This window comes from Tursiops truncatus, chromosome 8 (genome assembly GCF_011762595.2).
Source record: "Tursiops truncatus isolate mTurTru1 chromosome 8, mTurTru1.mat.Y, whole genome shotgun sequence".
Lineage (NCBI taxonomy): Eukaryota > Metazoa > Chordata > Mammalia > Artiodactyla > Delphinidae > Tursiops > Tursiops truncatus.
Genome location: NC_047041.1, coordinates 100,157,317 through 100,174,476, shown reverse-complemented (window position 1 = coordinate 100,174,476; position 17,160 = coordinate 100,157,317). Strand labels below are relative to the sequence as shown.

The 17,160-nt window shown below is 51.3% G+C and overlaps 1 protein-coding gene across 5 annotated transcripts in view; it reads right to left on the bottom strand.

Annotated features, from left to right (window-relative positions):
* The window catches only part of MARK2 (microtubule affinity regulating kinase 2), a 58,294-nt gene that overhangs the window by 20,393 nt on the left and 20,741 nt on the right, over positions 1–17,160 (bottom strand). For 4 of the 5 annotated variants that reach the window (XM_033860894.2, XM_033860891.2, XM_033860896.2 and 1 more), the window contains exon 2: positions 12,231–12,326. The exons of the other annotated variant lie outside the window; for it this stretch is intronic. In XM_033860894.2, the coding sequence (XP_033716785.1) occupies positions 12,231–12,326 (96 nt within the window). The remainder of the gene's footprint in view (positions 1–12,230; positions 12,327–17,160) is intronic. 5 annotated transcript variants of the gene reach the window in all.

Below are 17,160 nucleotides of genomic sequence, written 5' to 3'. Positions count from 1 at the left end.
CCTCCCCCTCTCCGGAAGTGGGCTGCCCCACCCTCCCCAAGGTGCTTTGCTGGGTAACAGCTGGGAGAGGGTGAGGAGGAGACTAACGCCAGCCCAGGTTGTCATAAAGCCATTATCTCACCTGCAGCAGGTGGGACCTGGGTACGGGCTCAAATCTGCGGGAGGAGTATGTGTGAATCAGACGTGCTGACCCAGAGAGCGCCAGCAAGCCACCCGTGCGGCGGGGTGGGAGCAGAAACTAGCCATCCAACAGTGGCACGTGGACCTCCTACTTCACAAAAAGCAGTGTTTGACCTTAGAAAAATGCACATTCCACTTAAACAGATAGTATTCTGGACATAATATCAGGAGATTCAGGAACCCTGTGAAGCCCCTTAGGTCCGTGGGTTCTAGACTAAGAATCTTTGTCACTGATAGAGAATGAGATGCTTAATCCTAAATTTTGCCCAAAGGCTGGGAACAAACCAAATGCTTCTCTAAATCCCTTCCAGCCCTGATTCTGGGAGTCTATCTCCAGGTTCCCACCCACCTCCAAGTCTCCATCACCCCCCACCCCACCCCAATACTGCTTTCTTTGAGAACTCTTGAGGGCCTGGGGGCAGCAGGGGAAGCCATTCCTCACACCTGCCTCCAGCCAAGCCCCTGCTGTCCAGGCATCTGCTGTCCTTGTGGCAAACTGGAGCCCTCCCCGTTTGTGTTCTGGTCTCGGCCTTTCTTCTGGCCGCCAGATCAACTTCACATTGTTCCACTACTCGAGGCTAGGGTCTTTCCCACTAGGCAACTCTTTAAAGATCTCATGCTGGGAAGCCATAAACCCCTCTAGGGAAGGGCAAAGCCTCCCACTGACCTCACAGCACCTGAGCACAGACACCTGGGAGACCGTGCTACTCAGTGTTCACCTTATGTATGAACCCTGGTCAACAGATTCGGCATTTCTGGTACTACCATCTGCTGGCACATACTTCCCACGTTCTCCACACCGTAAACCTACAGGATAGGGAGCATCTTCATTTTACAGATGAGAAATTTAAGCACAGAAGTTAACAGACTTGCCCAAGGTCAGCCTCCCAGTGCAGAGCTGGGACTGGAGCCCAGGGCTTTCGCGCCCACTCCAGCACTCTGCTGTTCCTCACGGTCCCCTTCACCAGCTCCTCTTCAATGCTTCTGAAGCCTAATCTGCTCTTATTTCTCCCAGAAGAATGAGTCCCTCGCTCTTCCTCCACAGATTAGGAAGAGGGGAAAGATGTGAAGATTCCGGAAAGGTGCCTGGGACAGCAGGAAGGCCAACATCCGGGTTAAGGCCAGTGGGGGGCTGGGGCTGTGTTAAAGGCCTACCCAGGTGGTCCCACAGCACCCCCTGCTCTCACTCCTTCCCAAAGTGGGCCCTCATCTCAGTGGAAGAGGTAGGCTTTATTCTGGACCCTGGGCTCAGGCTTGCCCCTCCACTCAGATGCCAGAGCGGGATCAAATGGCTTCATTTTCCAGTCGCCAGGATTTTGCAATGTGACAGAAGGATTGTTTCCTCAATCTTATTTGTTGGGGGGCAGTAAGGGGCTTTGTAAACTGAGGAAGTACCAAGCAGTGACCTCAGAGAGGCTGGGGAGAGACAGGATGGGACTGAGCTGAAACGTCACATGGCAAATCACTAGTTCTTTAACCCTTCCTCCTTCATTGCATCCAGGAGTCTTCTTTGCATCCTTTGATCCTGAGCAACTGTCACTCTCAACAGCCAAGAGTCAATACACCAGCGGAGCATTCTGGGTAGGAGAGCTCTGGTAAAGCTTGGTAAGCAGTGACCAGTGCAGAGTCTGGATGTACACCCCCAGCCCCAGAAGGAACCGTGATGTCTCCACCTGGGGAACCCCCACCATCCCTTAATACTCCGTTGCAGAGCGGAGGTGGGCTTGTGTAAAACTGCCAAAGGGCTGCTCCCTTTTTCCAACCAGGGTAGATGCCTCCCTGACAAAGGAGGCCAGCACAGCCTGTGGCCGAAGCAAAGCCAAAAGCAAGGTGGTTCACTGCCCTCCAGCTCTCTAAGCTGCAAGTCTCACCCCAAGGCTGGGAGACCAGCACTGCAGCCTGGGCCATGCAGGGAGCCCATGCGCCTCAAAGCTGCCACAGCAGAGCCAGTGCCTGCCTGGGAAGTCCGGCAGGTGAGAACCGACCTGGAGTGAGATCCGAGCTGAGCCACCTACAGCCCCTTCATGCATGGAAGCTGCGGTGCAAGGAGCACCCCTCAAATCTCCTGTCTTCTGAGCCACCTGAAATGCTGGGGTCCTCTTCAAAAATGGTGGATTCTACTGAGCAACCACGGCCTCAGAAGCTTCCACACTTTATCCCTGAGAATCTGCTCACTGGGGCCTGGTCTCTATCTCAGTCCCCAATTACTGTTGCCCTGTTCAGCAAACCTTCATTGAGCACCCACCTCTGGAGCCTGTTGCAAAGTACAGAGAGATCTGGTTCCTGCCTTCTAGAGACTGAGAGGAGGGGAACCATACACGTCTCGACTCACGATGGTATCTCTGCTTACTTGTTAGTCAGGCAGGATAGCACAGCAGAGCTCTGGAGGCAGCCGGAGGCAGTGGGGGCCCTGCCTTCGCTCCTTACCAGCTCACCGAACACCACCAGCAAGATCACTTGGCACCTCTAGGTCTCAGTTTCCTCACCTGGGACATGAGGACACTAGCTGTTCCCACTTCACAGGATTAGTGTGAAGATGAAATGAGAAAATCCACGCCAGCGTTGACCACGGTCACTGGTGCGCAGTAAGGTCTCGACCATGTTTTCTAAGATCTCTCTTCACTTTCAGGCAGGGACCTTTGTCTCCCATCTACAGGGGTTCTCTGAGCCCTGAGAAGAGCTATAATCTCTAAGAACTTGACTACAAGTACCAGTGTAGCAAAGCTGGTATTCCTTCTAGAATGAGGAAAGTCAAATTTCTACCATGGCTGGGCTGTCAGACAAAAAGGACCCTCCTTCCTAACACCACCCCTGCCAAGAGAAGTAGGTGACTGAGAAGGCAGCCACGCCTCTGCCCTCTGAGCAGCCCAGGGCGGGAGGAAGGTGTGCCCACTCTTCCCTTCCTCATCATTTCCTTAACTCCTTCCTCTCAGAAAAGGTCCAAGAAACGGCCAACATACCAGTACCACATGGTGCCAAGGGCTGGGGGAAGCTCACATTGCCAGCCTCGCACTCCATTCGGCTCCTCCCTACCAGTGGGTTACCGTAACCATGGAGACCAACAAGTTCCTCCATATCACAGGAGAGCCTGCCTGCCAGCAGCCCAGGGCTCTGGGGGAGGCAGAAGGCAGCCTGCAGCAGGAAGGTCTGGCTCGCTTTACAGAGGACTGTGGGGAGCTGATGGGAGACTAACCAGTGAAGCTGAGGTGCCTGGGCCTCCCTCCAACTTCCTTTTCTTTGCCCAGTAGTTTGTTTTTAGCACATTCATTGTCTGGCTGTATGTGGTGTGGTAGTGAAGGGTGTCACTCTGGAGTCAGACAGACCCGCGGTGGGACCCCAGCTCCACCACTCTGGCTGCTGCGTAGGGAATGGACTGGAACTGTGGTATGAAGAGCTACACAGATCCACACACACTAAAAGGCTCCAGATCTCATATAATACCTTCTTTTAAGTGATCCAGGTAAGTAAACCCTCTTATCCCTTGTTTATCCCAAATCCCTTTGTTCAAATAGTTATCCAGACACCTTCTTAGCTGAGAGTGATCTCTCCCTTCTCTGACTCTCACAGCATCCTATCTGTACCCATTCAGCTCTTCTGACTTTGTGCCTCTATGCCTTCACCCCCTCTTTGAGCTCTGAGAAGTCAGAGGTCACCGTTGTATGCCTTTAGTGCCTAACAGTGCCCCACGTTATAATACTCATGGAATATATACAGAATAAAAGTGGTACAACTTTTTGATCCCTAAAGTTGCTCCCCTCCTCCCCCAAGGAGATAAGCAAGGGCAGAGGAAGGAAGATCAAAACCTCTGGCCAGAAGACCCCTTTCCCCTCTTTCGGGGCATTTACTGCCCTTTGAAGTTGGTTGGTTACTGTCTGTCCTTCCCACTAGACTACACCATAAAGGGAAGGCCCCCGGTCCGTCTGATTCATGGCTCACAACAATGTCTATAACACAGAGCGGAAGTATTCAGTAAGGTAATGAATGAATAAAGGTGAACGAATGAATAAATAAGAAAACATGTTGGGGCATCTTCGTGACAGTCTCTGGGATACATGCCAATAACCCACATCAGCGTACTCCGCACACAACATCCAAGTGGGCAGTGGGTCATGAGATCCTCTCTCCCCAAAATGGATGACATCCATGGAGCGTCAGTTCTACTAACAAGCTTTCTCTCAGGTGGGACAAGCCCCTTGGAACTCTCATCTGTCACAAAGCTTGAGGCAAAGGTGGTCACCTAGGAGAACTGGAGGCAGGCTCAGAATACAGGCACAGCTGAGGACCAGCAGCCCCCACCCCCATCCCTGGCTCCCCTCAATCAAGCTTAAGCCCTCCTTTCATCACAGAGGGGGATCCCTCTCCTCGAACTTCCTGCTGCCCAACAACCACCAGGCCCTCCCACTTCAGACAGTTCTCTCTGCCTCTCCACATTCAATCCCTCCACTGCTTTGCTACCAAAACCACTGTGTCTTGCTGTGACAATGCAATGCAGCTTGAGCCATTCTAAGAGCTACTGATTTGGGGAAGTGACAGTGACTTTAGGAGACATTTACTTACTGTTTGCCACACCGAGAGCTGCTTTAATATTTCCTCTTTGAACCAATGTACTGATTGCAAGGCCCTGTCAACCCTAGAGAGCCAAAAAATTCACCCATATACACCTGCCTTCTGTCCAATGCACAAACGGCGTTCCCACCCAGCCGCCACCCTCCCCAAACTGCCTCCTGTTACAGAAAAGCAGAGGGACTAAAAACGGCAGCTGGGGAGCTCAGGTGACTCACCCAGCATAATCACCTCCTCCCAGAATCTCCAATCTTCTCCTGGGGTTTTTGCCAACACAAAATAAAAAAGAAGCACGAGATCTAAAAAAACAACAACAACAAAAAACCCCTCTCTCAGCGTTTATGCAACAGCCTTTCTACCTGGGTGCAGATTTAACCCTTTGTCTCTGCCCCTTCCAATGCGGTTTCCTTAAAATGTTTTTATGCTGAGGCCGGGAAACAGGCCTTCCGGGTCTTATCTGGTTCCAGCTCTACACTGGAAGGTGCTGAATAAGACACGTGCCTCTTTCCACTGCATCTTCCTCTGGAAGTGGAAAAACTACTACCTTCCTACTCCTCCAGTTTCAAAGAGGGAGTTGAAGAAGGAAGAGGAAATATCAGAAAAAAGATTGGGACAAGTTTGCTGCCCCAGAAGTCACCATGGTCAGAGATCAGAGCTCCAGCAGGACAAGAAGTAATAGAAACCACCTAAGGCTGGCACCACCACTCTCAGAACCTGTCTCCACCTGGCCGGGCTGCAATGTGGCTCTTCCACTTACGTGACCACTAAAACTCCAACTGGCTGCTCTTTCCATGAGCAAACCCCCATCGCGCTGTTCCTGCTCACAGGGAGAGGTGCTATCTTCCTCCTACAACAGATCATTGAAAACCCAAGCAGGTGAGGACACATGAGCTGTGGAATGAGGGACGCCCCTGTTTCCGGTGCTACCTGACAATGGGTTGAATCAGTCAAAATTGAGAATTCAGTCTCACCTGTTCCCAGAACAATCACAGGAGCTGCACACAGCTCTCTAGCAAACTTTCTAGGTAGGAAGTGGTGTGTGCGTGTTTATCTTTGGCATTTGGCATCTAGAAAGACAACTTTTGTGATAGCTGGTGCTATGACTACAAAGTAATGAGAATGCTCCCACAAGGCACATGCAAATCTGCTGCAGCACATTAGTCAAGAAACCCCCAACTTGGGACTTCCCTGGTGGTCCAGTGGTAAAGAATCTACCTTACAATGCAGGGGACACAGGTTCGATCCCTGGTCAGGGAACTAAGATCCCACATGCCATGGGGCAACTAAGCCCACAGCACCACAACTACTGAGGTTGCACACTTCAACTAGACAGCCTGCGTGCTGCAAACTACAGAGCCCACGCGCTCTGGAACCCGTGCACCACAACTACAGAGCCCAGGCGCCCTGGAGCCCATCCACCACAACTAGAGAGAAGCCCGTGCACCGCAAGGAAGAGCCCGCAGTCTGCAACAGAAGATCCAGCATGCCTCAACAAAGATCCCATGAGCCGCAACTAAGACCCGATGCAGCCAAAAATAAATAAGTAAATAAATAAATACATTAAAAATCTTTAAAAAAAACAGGCAAAAGACTAAAAAAAGAAATCCCCAACTTACCAAAAATTCTGTTCTATTTTTCCATAGAAGCATGTTACAAATGATGGCTGCATTCTCAGGCCAGCCCACCCCATCAGGGCCCACCACTGTATCTGAAGTAGTGTATTAACCATACTTAACACTTAAACCAGAGTTCAGAATAGGAAAATGAATTCAGTGTTCCAACATGGGACCTAGGAACGTATCTTTGCTCTCCAAGGAGCGTGGGCCGTAGAAACTGGGGTTTCTTAACCTTCAAACTCTGGGTGAGGGCTTGACATAAAAGGACTTGAGCACCTGGGGGTGGCTGGGTAGGAGGGAGGGTCTAAGGAGATATGAACCTAGGTGGAGATGAAGAATAAGGCTGGAGGAAAGGAATTCTGAATGGACACTGCCTTACAGGAGAGAAGGGCTAATTAAAGGAAGGCCAAGTAGAACTTCCAGAGAGAGAGAAGGCAGCCTGGGACAGTCCCCTGACATATCAGGGGAAACACTCTTTACAACTGTCTTCCCTACTGGGTACCTCCTTTCTACCTCACTGGGCCCGCCGCTACCACTGCAGTCTCAACCTCGGGCCAAGGGCAGAGACTGCTGAATCCTGTTACTAAGTGGCCATGACCTGGGCAGGTGCCTTGGCTAGCTCGTCGGATAAACGGAGGAGGGCTCATTTGTCAGAAGCTGGGTGGAGAAGATTGGAAAGCACAAGTTTCTCACTGGGACTGAGAACATGGCAGCTTGACTTTAGGCCTAGGTTGCCTCTGAAGCCAAACACTGTTCGTTTTCTGGTAGCAACGACAGTTCTCCTCCCTAGCTGTTTGTGTGCATGACCTAGGAGCAGAGAATATGGTAAATGAGATTACAGCTATTTTCCATTGTAAGTGCCTTCTTAAAAAACACTTTTATAGTTAATTCATCTTCTCAGAGACAGAGTCCGAGGAAGAGAGTCTGACTGTACTGGTTTCTAAGAGAAAGGAGTGGTCCAGAAAAGGCCAGTTTAGCCCTGGCTAAGGCAACGGGGAGATGTGGGTTCAGACTTCACTGCTGGAGGTTCTGAGCTTTCTAACGTCTGTGATTTGAACACGGGAGCAGGGCCCTATGGTACAGATTAACTCATGTGCTGGTGGAAGCCCTCAGGAACTAGATCCACCAACTGACCGGTGGTGCTGGGGAGGAAGGGGGCCACTTCGGGGCATTGTTAGATGCACTATTTATTACACAGACTGCAGACAAGAGAATGCTGGTTGTTTTGAAGGAGGCAAGCAGCCAAGTTTCTAGCTCTCCACCTCCGAATTCACTCAGAGAGAGCCGGGAAGAAAGGATGCCTGCAAAAGGAATACAGATCCTCCCCAACAAATCCTGAAGGGCAGCTCTAATTGCCAACAGGCATGGTGGCTTAAATAAAGACCGGAAGATTGAGAGAAAAAAACCCACCCAGGATACCTCCGGTCAGAAGAGTCTGGCTGCGTAGCAGGAGGCCACTGCTACCCATCCTGTTGTTCTATCTAGTCCATGCAAACACCGAGTACAAGGACAAAGACCCCATAGTCATAACGGGGTTTCTATCAAGAGAAAACAAAGGGGTAAAGTCAGAAATTATCCAACACCATCCAAAACACTTAGAACAATGCCTGGCATATATTAAATGCTCATGACATGCTAGCTATTATTACTATAATTCCATATGCTTTCCCAACTTATTCTGTAGGTTGCTAGAAAAAGATATGGCTTTTGCATAAGTTTTTATGTTTTTTTAATAAGATTTTTAAAAAATTAATTATTATTTATTTTTGGTTGCATTGGGTCTGTTGCTGCGTGTGGGCTTTCTCTAGTTGCGGCGAGTGGGGGCTACTCTTCCTTGCGGTGCACGGGCTTCTCATTGTGGTGGCTTCTCTTGTTGTGGAGCACGGGTTCTAGGCGTGCGGGCTTCAGTAGTTGTGGCTCAGGGACTCTAGAGCACAGGCTCAGTAGTTGTGGTGCGTTGGCTTACCTGCTCTGAGGCATGTGGGATATTCCCGGACCAGGGCTCAAACCCATGTCCCCTGCATTGGCAGGCAGGTTCTTAACCACTGTGCCACCAGGGAAGCCCAGATACGGCTTTTGGCTTTAACTTCTTTACCCACTGCTTACCACAAATTCTCTATTCTCCAAAAAGAGATGGATCTTTCAAACCGGCCTAGGAAAGCGCTAGAGTTGGAAGACCAAGTTCTGGTCACCTATTTGCACAGCTCAGACTTGGACGTGGGTTTCTGGCAGAGCCAGAAAAGGCTCCAGCAGCTCAACTGTTTTATCCCTTCCATAAAAGGCCACTCTACTTGTCCCTGATAAAAAGCACTTTAAACACACACATCCAACCCTAGGAAAATCCAGAGTACACACCACAGCTCCTGAGACACACAATGTCAACAATCTTGCCAAGATTTTCTAGGTATATGGAACTGGAAACTTTGCAAATTAATAGTCACAATGGGAAATGTGACCGGTATTTAAGAAACACACACACACTCACACAGTGTGGCCAGAGTCCCTGATTGTTATGTACTGAAGAGCACTGCCTCTTCCGTAGTGAGACGAGGGAAACTCAGGGCCAGGGTAGTGGGGGTGAGTGTGGTGGTGAAAACTTAGCTGCACCCCCAGCTCCTGAGTGTGTCTGGCTTGGAGACTCAGCAGCCTTCGTGGCAGCCAGGCTCCCACCACCAGCTGTCCTTCACACAACATAACAAGATCACTGTTTGGGAAGATGGGATTTTCGGTGTTGGGTTTTGTATCCCATAAGCTGGCATGCATCTGTCTCAGGGGCAGTTTCCTGAAACAGCTGCATGTCATGGGCCCCGGCAGACAGGATTTGAGATACAGGAGAAAGATAAATGAGATACCAGAAGTAGCAATTTAGGGATGATAAAGGTAAGAAGGAATGAAACTGTCTAGCTGTCCTTTTCTCACTCCTGTCCCATAAGAGCTGACTTTTCCTACCTGGTCCTCACTAAGGAATCATAAACACTCCTGTTTCCCTTTCTTGACAGACCCAGGCTTCCTCCTGGCACCTCCACATTTTTGTGGAGCTCTAACACATCAAGTGACTGTCTTCCCTACTGGGTACCTCCTTTCTACCTCACTGGGCCCGCCGCTACCACTGCAGTCTCAACCTCGGGCCAAGGGCAGAGACTGCTGAATCCTGTTACTAAGTGGCCATGACCTGGGCAGGTGCCTTGGCTAGCTCGTCAGATAAACGGAGGAGGGCTCATTTGTCAGAAGCTGGGTGGAGAAGATTGGAAAGCACAAGTTTCTCACTGGGACTGAGAACATGGCAGCTTGACTTTAGGCCTAGGTTGCCCCTGAAGCCAAACAGATACTGTGGTATCTAAAACTGATGCTGGGGCTCGCCTGGTGGCGCAGTGGTTAAGAATCCGCCTGCCAATGCAGGGGACACGAGTTTGAGCCCTGGTCCGGGAATATCCCACATGCCGCGCAGCAACTAAGCCTGTGCGTCACAACTACTAAGCCTGCGCTCTAGAGCCCGCGAGCCACAACTACTGAAGCCCGCGTGCCCAGAGCCTGTGCTCCGCAACAAGAGAAGCCACCACAATAAGAAGCCCGCGCACTGCAATAAAGAGCAGCCCCCACTCGCCGCAACTAGAGAAAGCCTGTGAGCAGCAACGAAGCCCCAGCGCAGCCAAAAATAAATAAATAAGTAAATTTTAAAAAATAATTAAAATAATAAAGCTGATGCTGGCTACCCCGTTAAGAGATAACCAAGGTCACGTGAGCTGGCCCGACATGTTCTGCTGTACTTGTTTATGGGCAAGAGGATTCAAACAACCTGTCAGGGGAGGGAAGGGGGCAAACCCTGTAACAGGGCAATCACTGGGAACACCACACAGAGGCCTCCTGCCAAGAGATCTTTTGCTCAAATATAAAGCAGAAATCTCTCACCAAACACCAAACCAGCTAACTGTGCCAAATACCACTTTTGATCCAGTGACTTTAAGGCACTGCTCCATCTTTCCAAAGTTCTTCGTATAAAAGGTTTGGGATTTTTTTGGGGGGGCGGGTCCGGGAGATTAGAAGGATGAGCAATATAGGGCCCCATTAAGAGTCCCAAATTAAAATAATACCCAAGCAGAGGCTCTCTGTCTCACCAAGAAATACATGTGGCATAGGGCTTAAGAAAGAGGGGTGTTTCCAGGGTACTTTTGCATAAAGAAAGCACTCAGGGGCTTCCCTGGTGGTGCAGTGGTTAAGAATCTGCCTGCCAATGCAGGACACACGTTCAAGCCCTGGTCCCGGAAGATCCCACATGCCACGGAGCAACTAAGCCCGTGCGCCACAACTACTGAGCCTGCGCTCTAGAGCCCACAAGCCACAACTACTGAGCCTGCGAGCCACAACTACTGAAGCCCGCATGCCTAGAGCCCGTGCTCCGCAACAAGAGAAGCTGCCTCAATGAGAAGCCCTCGCACCGCAACGAAGAGTAGCCCCCGCTCTCCACAACTAGAGAAAAGCCCCTGCGCAGCAACGAAGATCCAACGCAGCCAAAACTAAAATAAATAATAAAATAACTTTTAAAAAAAGATCTGTGCATTAAAAAACAAACAAAAAAAGAATCTTCCTGCCAATGCGGGGGACACAGGTTCGAACCCTGGTCCAGCAAGATCCCCCATGCCGCAGAGCAACTAAGCCCGTGTGCCACAACTACTGAGCCTGCGCTCTAGAGCCTGCAAGCCACAACTACTGAAGCCCACACGCCTAGAGCCTGTGCTCTGCAATAAGAGAAGCCACCGCAATGAGAAGCCCGTGCACAGCAACAAAGAGTAGCCCCTGCTCGCCGCAACTACAGAAAGCCCGCGCGTAGCAATGAAGACCCAAAGCAGCCAAAAATAAATAAATTTATTTTTTAAAAAAAGAAAGAAAGCACTCAGTTCTCAGATGGCTAAATGCCCAATCAGAAGTCAAACTATCAAAACAAAACTTCCTATGACCATTTCTTGCCCTATACAAAGTCAGAATTGGGAGGCCATTTAGGTACAGCTCCAGGGCAGAAGGGCTCAGGCAGCAGAGAGTCAGGGTCGTCCTCTCTGACCAGAGGGTTAACCTCACAATGACATCACTAGCCACCAGACACAGGAAGGAAGGGAGAAGGCAGTCAGCACCTGAGCCTGTGGCCCTGTGGTTCCAGGCCGTCTGGGCTCTCCACAGGGTTACTGTAGAAATTGGCCCCTGGCTTTGCTAAATTAGATCCTTTCTCCCCTGCTCTTCTGCAAAACCATTTGTCACAGCCCCTAAATAACCAATCTTCCCCTCTTAGCAGGCCTGAGCTGCTACCATCTGGTCTCTGCCTTAGGCACTCAAGCCTCGGCAGAAAGAGGATGTTTCCATTTGGGTACTCCCTTGGCTGTCTGGAGAGGTCGGCAGACGGGAACTAGGGGTGGCACCCTTCTCTAGCCAGCCAGAGGGGGATGCAAAATACCTGCTGGCAACCTGTGCTCCCTCTCCAAGCTCCCCTTTCTAGCAAGGAGCAGCTACCCCTTCCTAACCTTCCACCCACAGTCTCACCCCGGCCAGGGAGATGCACTCATCCTACAAGAAGTGAAGGTAGTTAAGTCCAGCTTAGGAGCTAAAGAACCTGGCTTAGGGAAGAAAGGGATATTGTGCTGCAAAGGATTCCAAGAACAAACTCCCCGAACCGCCCACCAAGCTCTTCTGAAGAGCAGGGGTATTTAGAAGCGCTTTCCATTTCCCCACGTTAGAGAGGAGAGTGGCCTCAGGCAGACACACACCTGGCTGGGTCATCATCTCCCCTCAGAAGCCCTGGTGTCCCTAACACCAGAATAAGTCCACACCTGCCACCGAGGACCAGCCTGAGATGGTAACGTGCTCCGGGGTTCACATACTCACGCGTCCATTAATCTTCCTCCAGATCGCTGCTGTCATGCAGAGCAGTGAGGCGGGCTGAGTCCCGCTCTGAGCCCCTGAGCCGGTCACTCCAGTTTGCTTGGTGTATTGTGGGGGGAGGGGGGCAGGAGGAGGAGGAGGAAGGGAGATTATGATTCTCTATTTTCAAGCCCTGCCCCTAAAACCGAGGAGGGAAGCAGCTGGGTTCCCACTGCAGGAGAGCTCCAATCTCTGGGCACCACAGCTGCATACGGAGAACTCTGGGGAACATGCACATCCAACACGCTGGGAAAAGGAGGGGAAACCAACCCGGAGAGAAGTGAGTTGGTCTCCTGCCAAGAACTCTGAATGGTACTCCTATCAGAACTAGAACATAACAGGAGGTAGGCAGGTTTATGGTCTCTGGGGAAAGGCAGGAGGGGAAACAGTAAAAGCCGGACTAGCATGGGAACAAAACTTGCTCCCTGGCAGGAGAGCGGACAGCCCAGCTATCTGCAAGGCAGCAGCCATATACAGTCAAGTGAGACCCTGTCCCCGTTCCACCTTTCGGAGGCAGACAGTCTACACTCTAACCTCAGGTCGCTTTTCACATGCTTTGGTTTTGCCGTTTGGAGCATGGTCATTTCTATGACCCCGTAAGTTAAGGTCCACCACTTAAGGACCTGTGCCCCTGACTGCCAGTGGCAGGAGGGAAGGCGGACTCTCGCTGGCGTGCCGTATAGGGTCGAGCAGAAGCCTCGGATGGCCCCTCTCACGGAGAGGAAATGCTCCTCCTTTGCCAGAGCAGAGCCCAAGGCTGCCACAGAGAGGTGCTATTTAGCGACAGAAATGTCTGTCAGGAGTGGCAGGAGAAATGGCCACCACGTACTTCTTTCTCACCAACTGCTACCACCAGCCGCCACAGGCTGCCTCTGAAAAGCCTGCAGAACCTCCGGTGTCAGCAACGGCCTGTGAGTTACTCCCCCATGAGAAGAGGGAAACTGGTCCTGTCCCTGGGCCTGAAGAAGCCCCACAGTGTCCTCAGCCAGCTCTGCTCCAAAGCTAAAACCAGTCCCACCTGCCAGGACGGAAACCTCGGACAGCCTACCCTCCACCCACACCTGCATGTAGAAAAACCAGTCCTCTTACTCTGCCACATGTGGGGGGCATCCACAGGCACCTCAGCAGGACGCCCAGCACTGGGAACAGGAAGTGATGGCTTCATAGTCAAAGCTCCCCTTAAACACACACACACACACAATTTATATGTATACGTACACATACATGGGGTAAATGTCTATATACATATATATATACACACACACTGTAAAACTGATTTGCAGACCCAAATCGTTTCTGGATTTTTCTTTCAGCTGGCAGCTCCCTTTCCCTGCCTGCAGCTCCAGCCTTGCCCTCGTCCCGCCCTAGAGTCTCACTCTGGGCTCCTGCCACTTGTCTTCAAGTGTTCTCTCAGACCTCCAGGCCTTTGCCACGGCCTCCTACTGCCTGGAACCCTTTGCCTCCATCCTCCGTTCCCATTCTTCTTCCTGGTTAGCCTCAGCTCAGACATCACGTCCTCCAGGAATTCTTCCCTGCTCCACCTCTCTGACTTCACAGGGTCCCTGACACATCACTCCAGGTGTCCCAAAGACAGCCGCCTTCTTGCACTAGGACTTCGCTCTTGCGGAACGGCCTGTCTCCTTCACAACTCTTGGTGGCTGTCTTGTTCACCACTGCACAAGAGTGGGAGCGACCTAAGAGAAATTTCCAGGGCTTAAGTCAACTCTGTGTCCTCAGTGCCCAGGCACAGTGCCTGGCACCTAACAGGCTTTCAAGCAATGCTTTCCTAATTCACGAGAGAAGGTCAGGGTCTTCCTGCTTTTTTCGGAGTGACTCTTTACCCAATAGCTCTTAGCACATCGCTGCTCCACGTGACTACTTCACCCTGGGCCAGGGCTAGAATGCTGGTGCCCACTGCTTTTAATCCATTCTCGAGGGCCTTCTGGTGTCTCTACGGATGCAGACTCTGGCAGGATTTCAGAGCTCATGGCCAGTGTGCGGAGCTGGGGCCTACTGCCCTTTCACCTGTCCTTCCCCAGCCTCCCCTCTGCCATGAGGGCTTCAGGTAGCCCCCGCACAGGTCTTCTAAGCAAGAGGACTGCTTCTGAAGTGGAAGCAACGGGGGATACAGCTCCAAGTCCTCAAGAGAGAGCAAATTTAGATCCAGCTCCACCCAAACAAGTTACATATCCTGAGCCAGTCATTCACCCTCTTGTGACCTGTGTTTCCCCACTTGTATAATGAGGGGCTGGAGTTGAGCTCTGAGGGTCTGTCCTAGGTGGATGTGAGGGCTCTTAGTGCCTCTGTGCTCATAAGCCTTCCAGCCCTGTCCCTGAGACCACAGTAGGAAGTGAGCATGGTCTGCACGTCCTGAAGACCACATCCTGACCTTGTCTTACATCGAGTCAACCTGCCAGAAGTCTGGCTCCATAAGTAAACCTCACCTAACATGTCTTGAACACCAAGCTCGCACACTGGAAAACCTCTTCCACCTAGGGCTGAGAAAATTAAAGTTAAGCTAGGTGACAACTCTGGACTTAGAAACATTACAACCCTGAACTCAGTGTGCCCTAGGCAAGAATCCTCTCCCTCTCTAGACTTCATTTACCCACAACTTACAAGCTCCTCACCACTCCCAGCCTCTCTGCATACCACGAATGTGGCCACAAGGTGCAGGAAAAGGTACCGTGACACACAGTCTACTTCCAGCAGGCCTCAGGGCTCTGCAGCCTTAGTCTGAGCAGCTCTGAGTAGGCACAGCCCCTGGTAGGGTAGGTGGCACACCTGGTGCCCAGCACCTGCCCCCCACCCCCCCGCCCCCGCAGCATGACTCCCTAGCAGCCTAGCTCCTTGGAGGGCTCCCGGATGGGGAGCTGCCTGCCTGCCTACCACGGTAGCCGATCCATAAGGAGAAACCAACTTGGCAAAGCCCAGCAAGCAGCAGTTTCAGCCCTGCTGCCCAGAGTGGGGGAAGGGGGAGGCGGGTCCAAGCAGACCAGTCCAACAGGTCCTTTTTCCACCATCCTACACAGCTGTTGCCTTCTGCACTGGTTCAAAACCAGGAGCTTCAAAAGTCACTTGGAGGAATTCCCTGGTGGCGCAGTGGTTGAGAGTCCGCCTGCCGATGATGCAGGGGACACGCGTTCGTGCCCCAGTCCAGGAGGAACCCACATGCCGCGGAGCGGCTGGGCCTGTAAGCCATGGCCGCTGGGCCTGCGCGTCCGGAGCCTGTGCTCCGCAACGGGAGACGCCACAACAGTGAGAGGCCCGCGTACCGCAAAAAAAAAAGTCAGTTGGAGCTCTCATACCCTGAGTCACAAAGACCAAGGAATCAAGAGGAAAGTAGAAAACAGTCATCGCATTCTTGCCCTACCCATAAATGGTCCTGGAAAATGTGGTCCCTGACACCTCACAGCTCTTGGTCAATTCAGAAAAGCACCTGATCTCCCCCGAGATGCTCAAAAAGAAATCTGGGTCCGCACCACCACCAAGTGCTGAGGTGGTGTGAAATCAGTTCTTTCTGTGCCACGCTCCTTAGCTTCTCTCCCACTATAAATAACTCCAGCCTTCTGATACAGACCACATGATCTCTCCAGCTCTGGACAAAATTCCCAACACCCAGTGTACCTCTGTTCACCCATTGCAGAAGCAGGAAAGATGAGGCCAATTTAACCAAAAGCAACAACATAGCCAGAGATGCTGTGTGTCAGGGGCAAGAACAGAATTCAGCAAAATCGGGAGGGCCTGGCTTTTCCACTCTCTTCCCTATTTCGGGAAGCCAGACAGGGTTTCCTCAGCAGTGCACTCCCCCGCTGTGGTTTCCTCTCTGAGTTCTTAACACAATCCAGTAATAGGGTAAAACGTCCCCTTTAGGGCTTCCCTGGTGGCGCAGTGGTTGAGAGTCCGCCTGCCGATGCAGGGGACGCGGGTTCGTGCCCCGGTCCGGGAAGATCCCACATGCCGCGGAGCGGCTGGGCCCGTGAGCCATGGCTGCTGGGCCTGCGCGTCCGGAGCCTGTGCTCCGCGACGGGAGAGGCCACAACAGTGAGAGGCCCGTGTACCGCAAAAAAAAAGTCCCCCTTATCCTCTCATCCTGAAAAAGTTCTTCTTTTTAGACATTATTGAACCTATTAAGACACCAATTAAGACTTGTGACTTATATGGCCAAAAACTGGATAGACAAATGTCTGATTCACAAATCAATATGGACACACTTCCCCAAGGGTGGTGGTAAATGAAGAATACCCATGTTGTAATTTTTCTTATTGTTTTATTTCACAAATAATTCACTGAGAGATGATCATGTGCAAAGCACTCTAAGAGACTATGGGGGAGGAAGGGATACAGAGAAGGGTAAAATACAGCCCAGCCTTCAAAAAAGTTGACTACCTAATTGGAGAGATAAGCACAAATCACACCGTCCAACGCAGGACCAAATCCAGGAGCTAACTAAAGTTACAGCCTGCCTGTGCCCTCCAAGTTACTAGAAGTCTGTAGCTTTTGTTATTTTTCAGAGGAACCATGCGCTGAGAGATTTGAAGATCCTGGGTCTTGCTTCTAGCTACGACCATGAGTTCTACCAGGATCTATCTAAACCCTGAGACTTGGGACTTCCCTGGTGGTCCAGTGGTTAAGACTCTGCGCTCCCAATGCAGGGGGCCTGGGTTCGATCCCTGGTCAGCAAACTAGATCCCGCATGCCGCAACTAAAAGATCCCGCATGCCACAACCACAACCCGGAGCAGCCAAATAAATAAATAAATAATAAATATTAAACCCTGAGACTTCAATGAATGGGGATGTCCACCCACTGAGTGGACCATGATGAGAGCTGTGAGATGCTGGTATGAAAGGAAGTCAACCCGGGGAGACTCACTGAAGAATCAATCATTTAG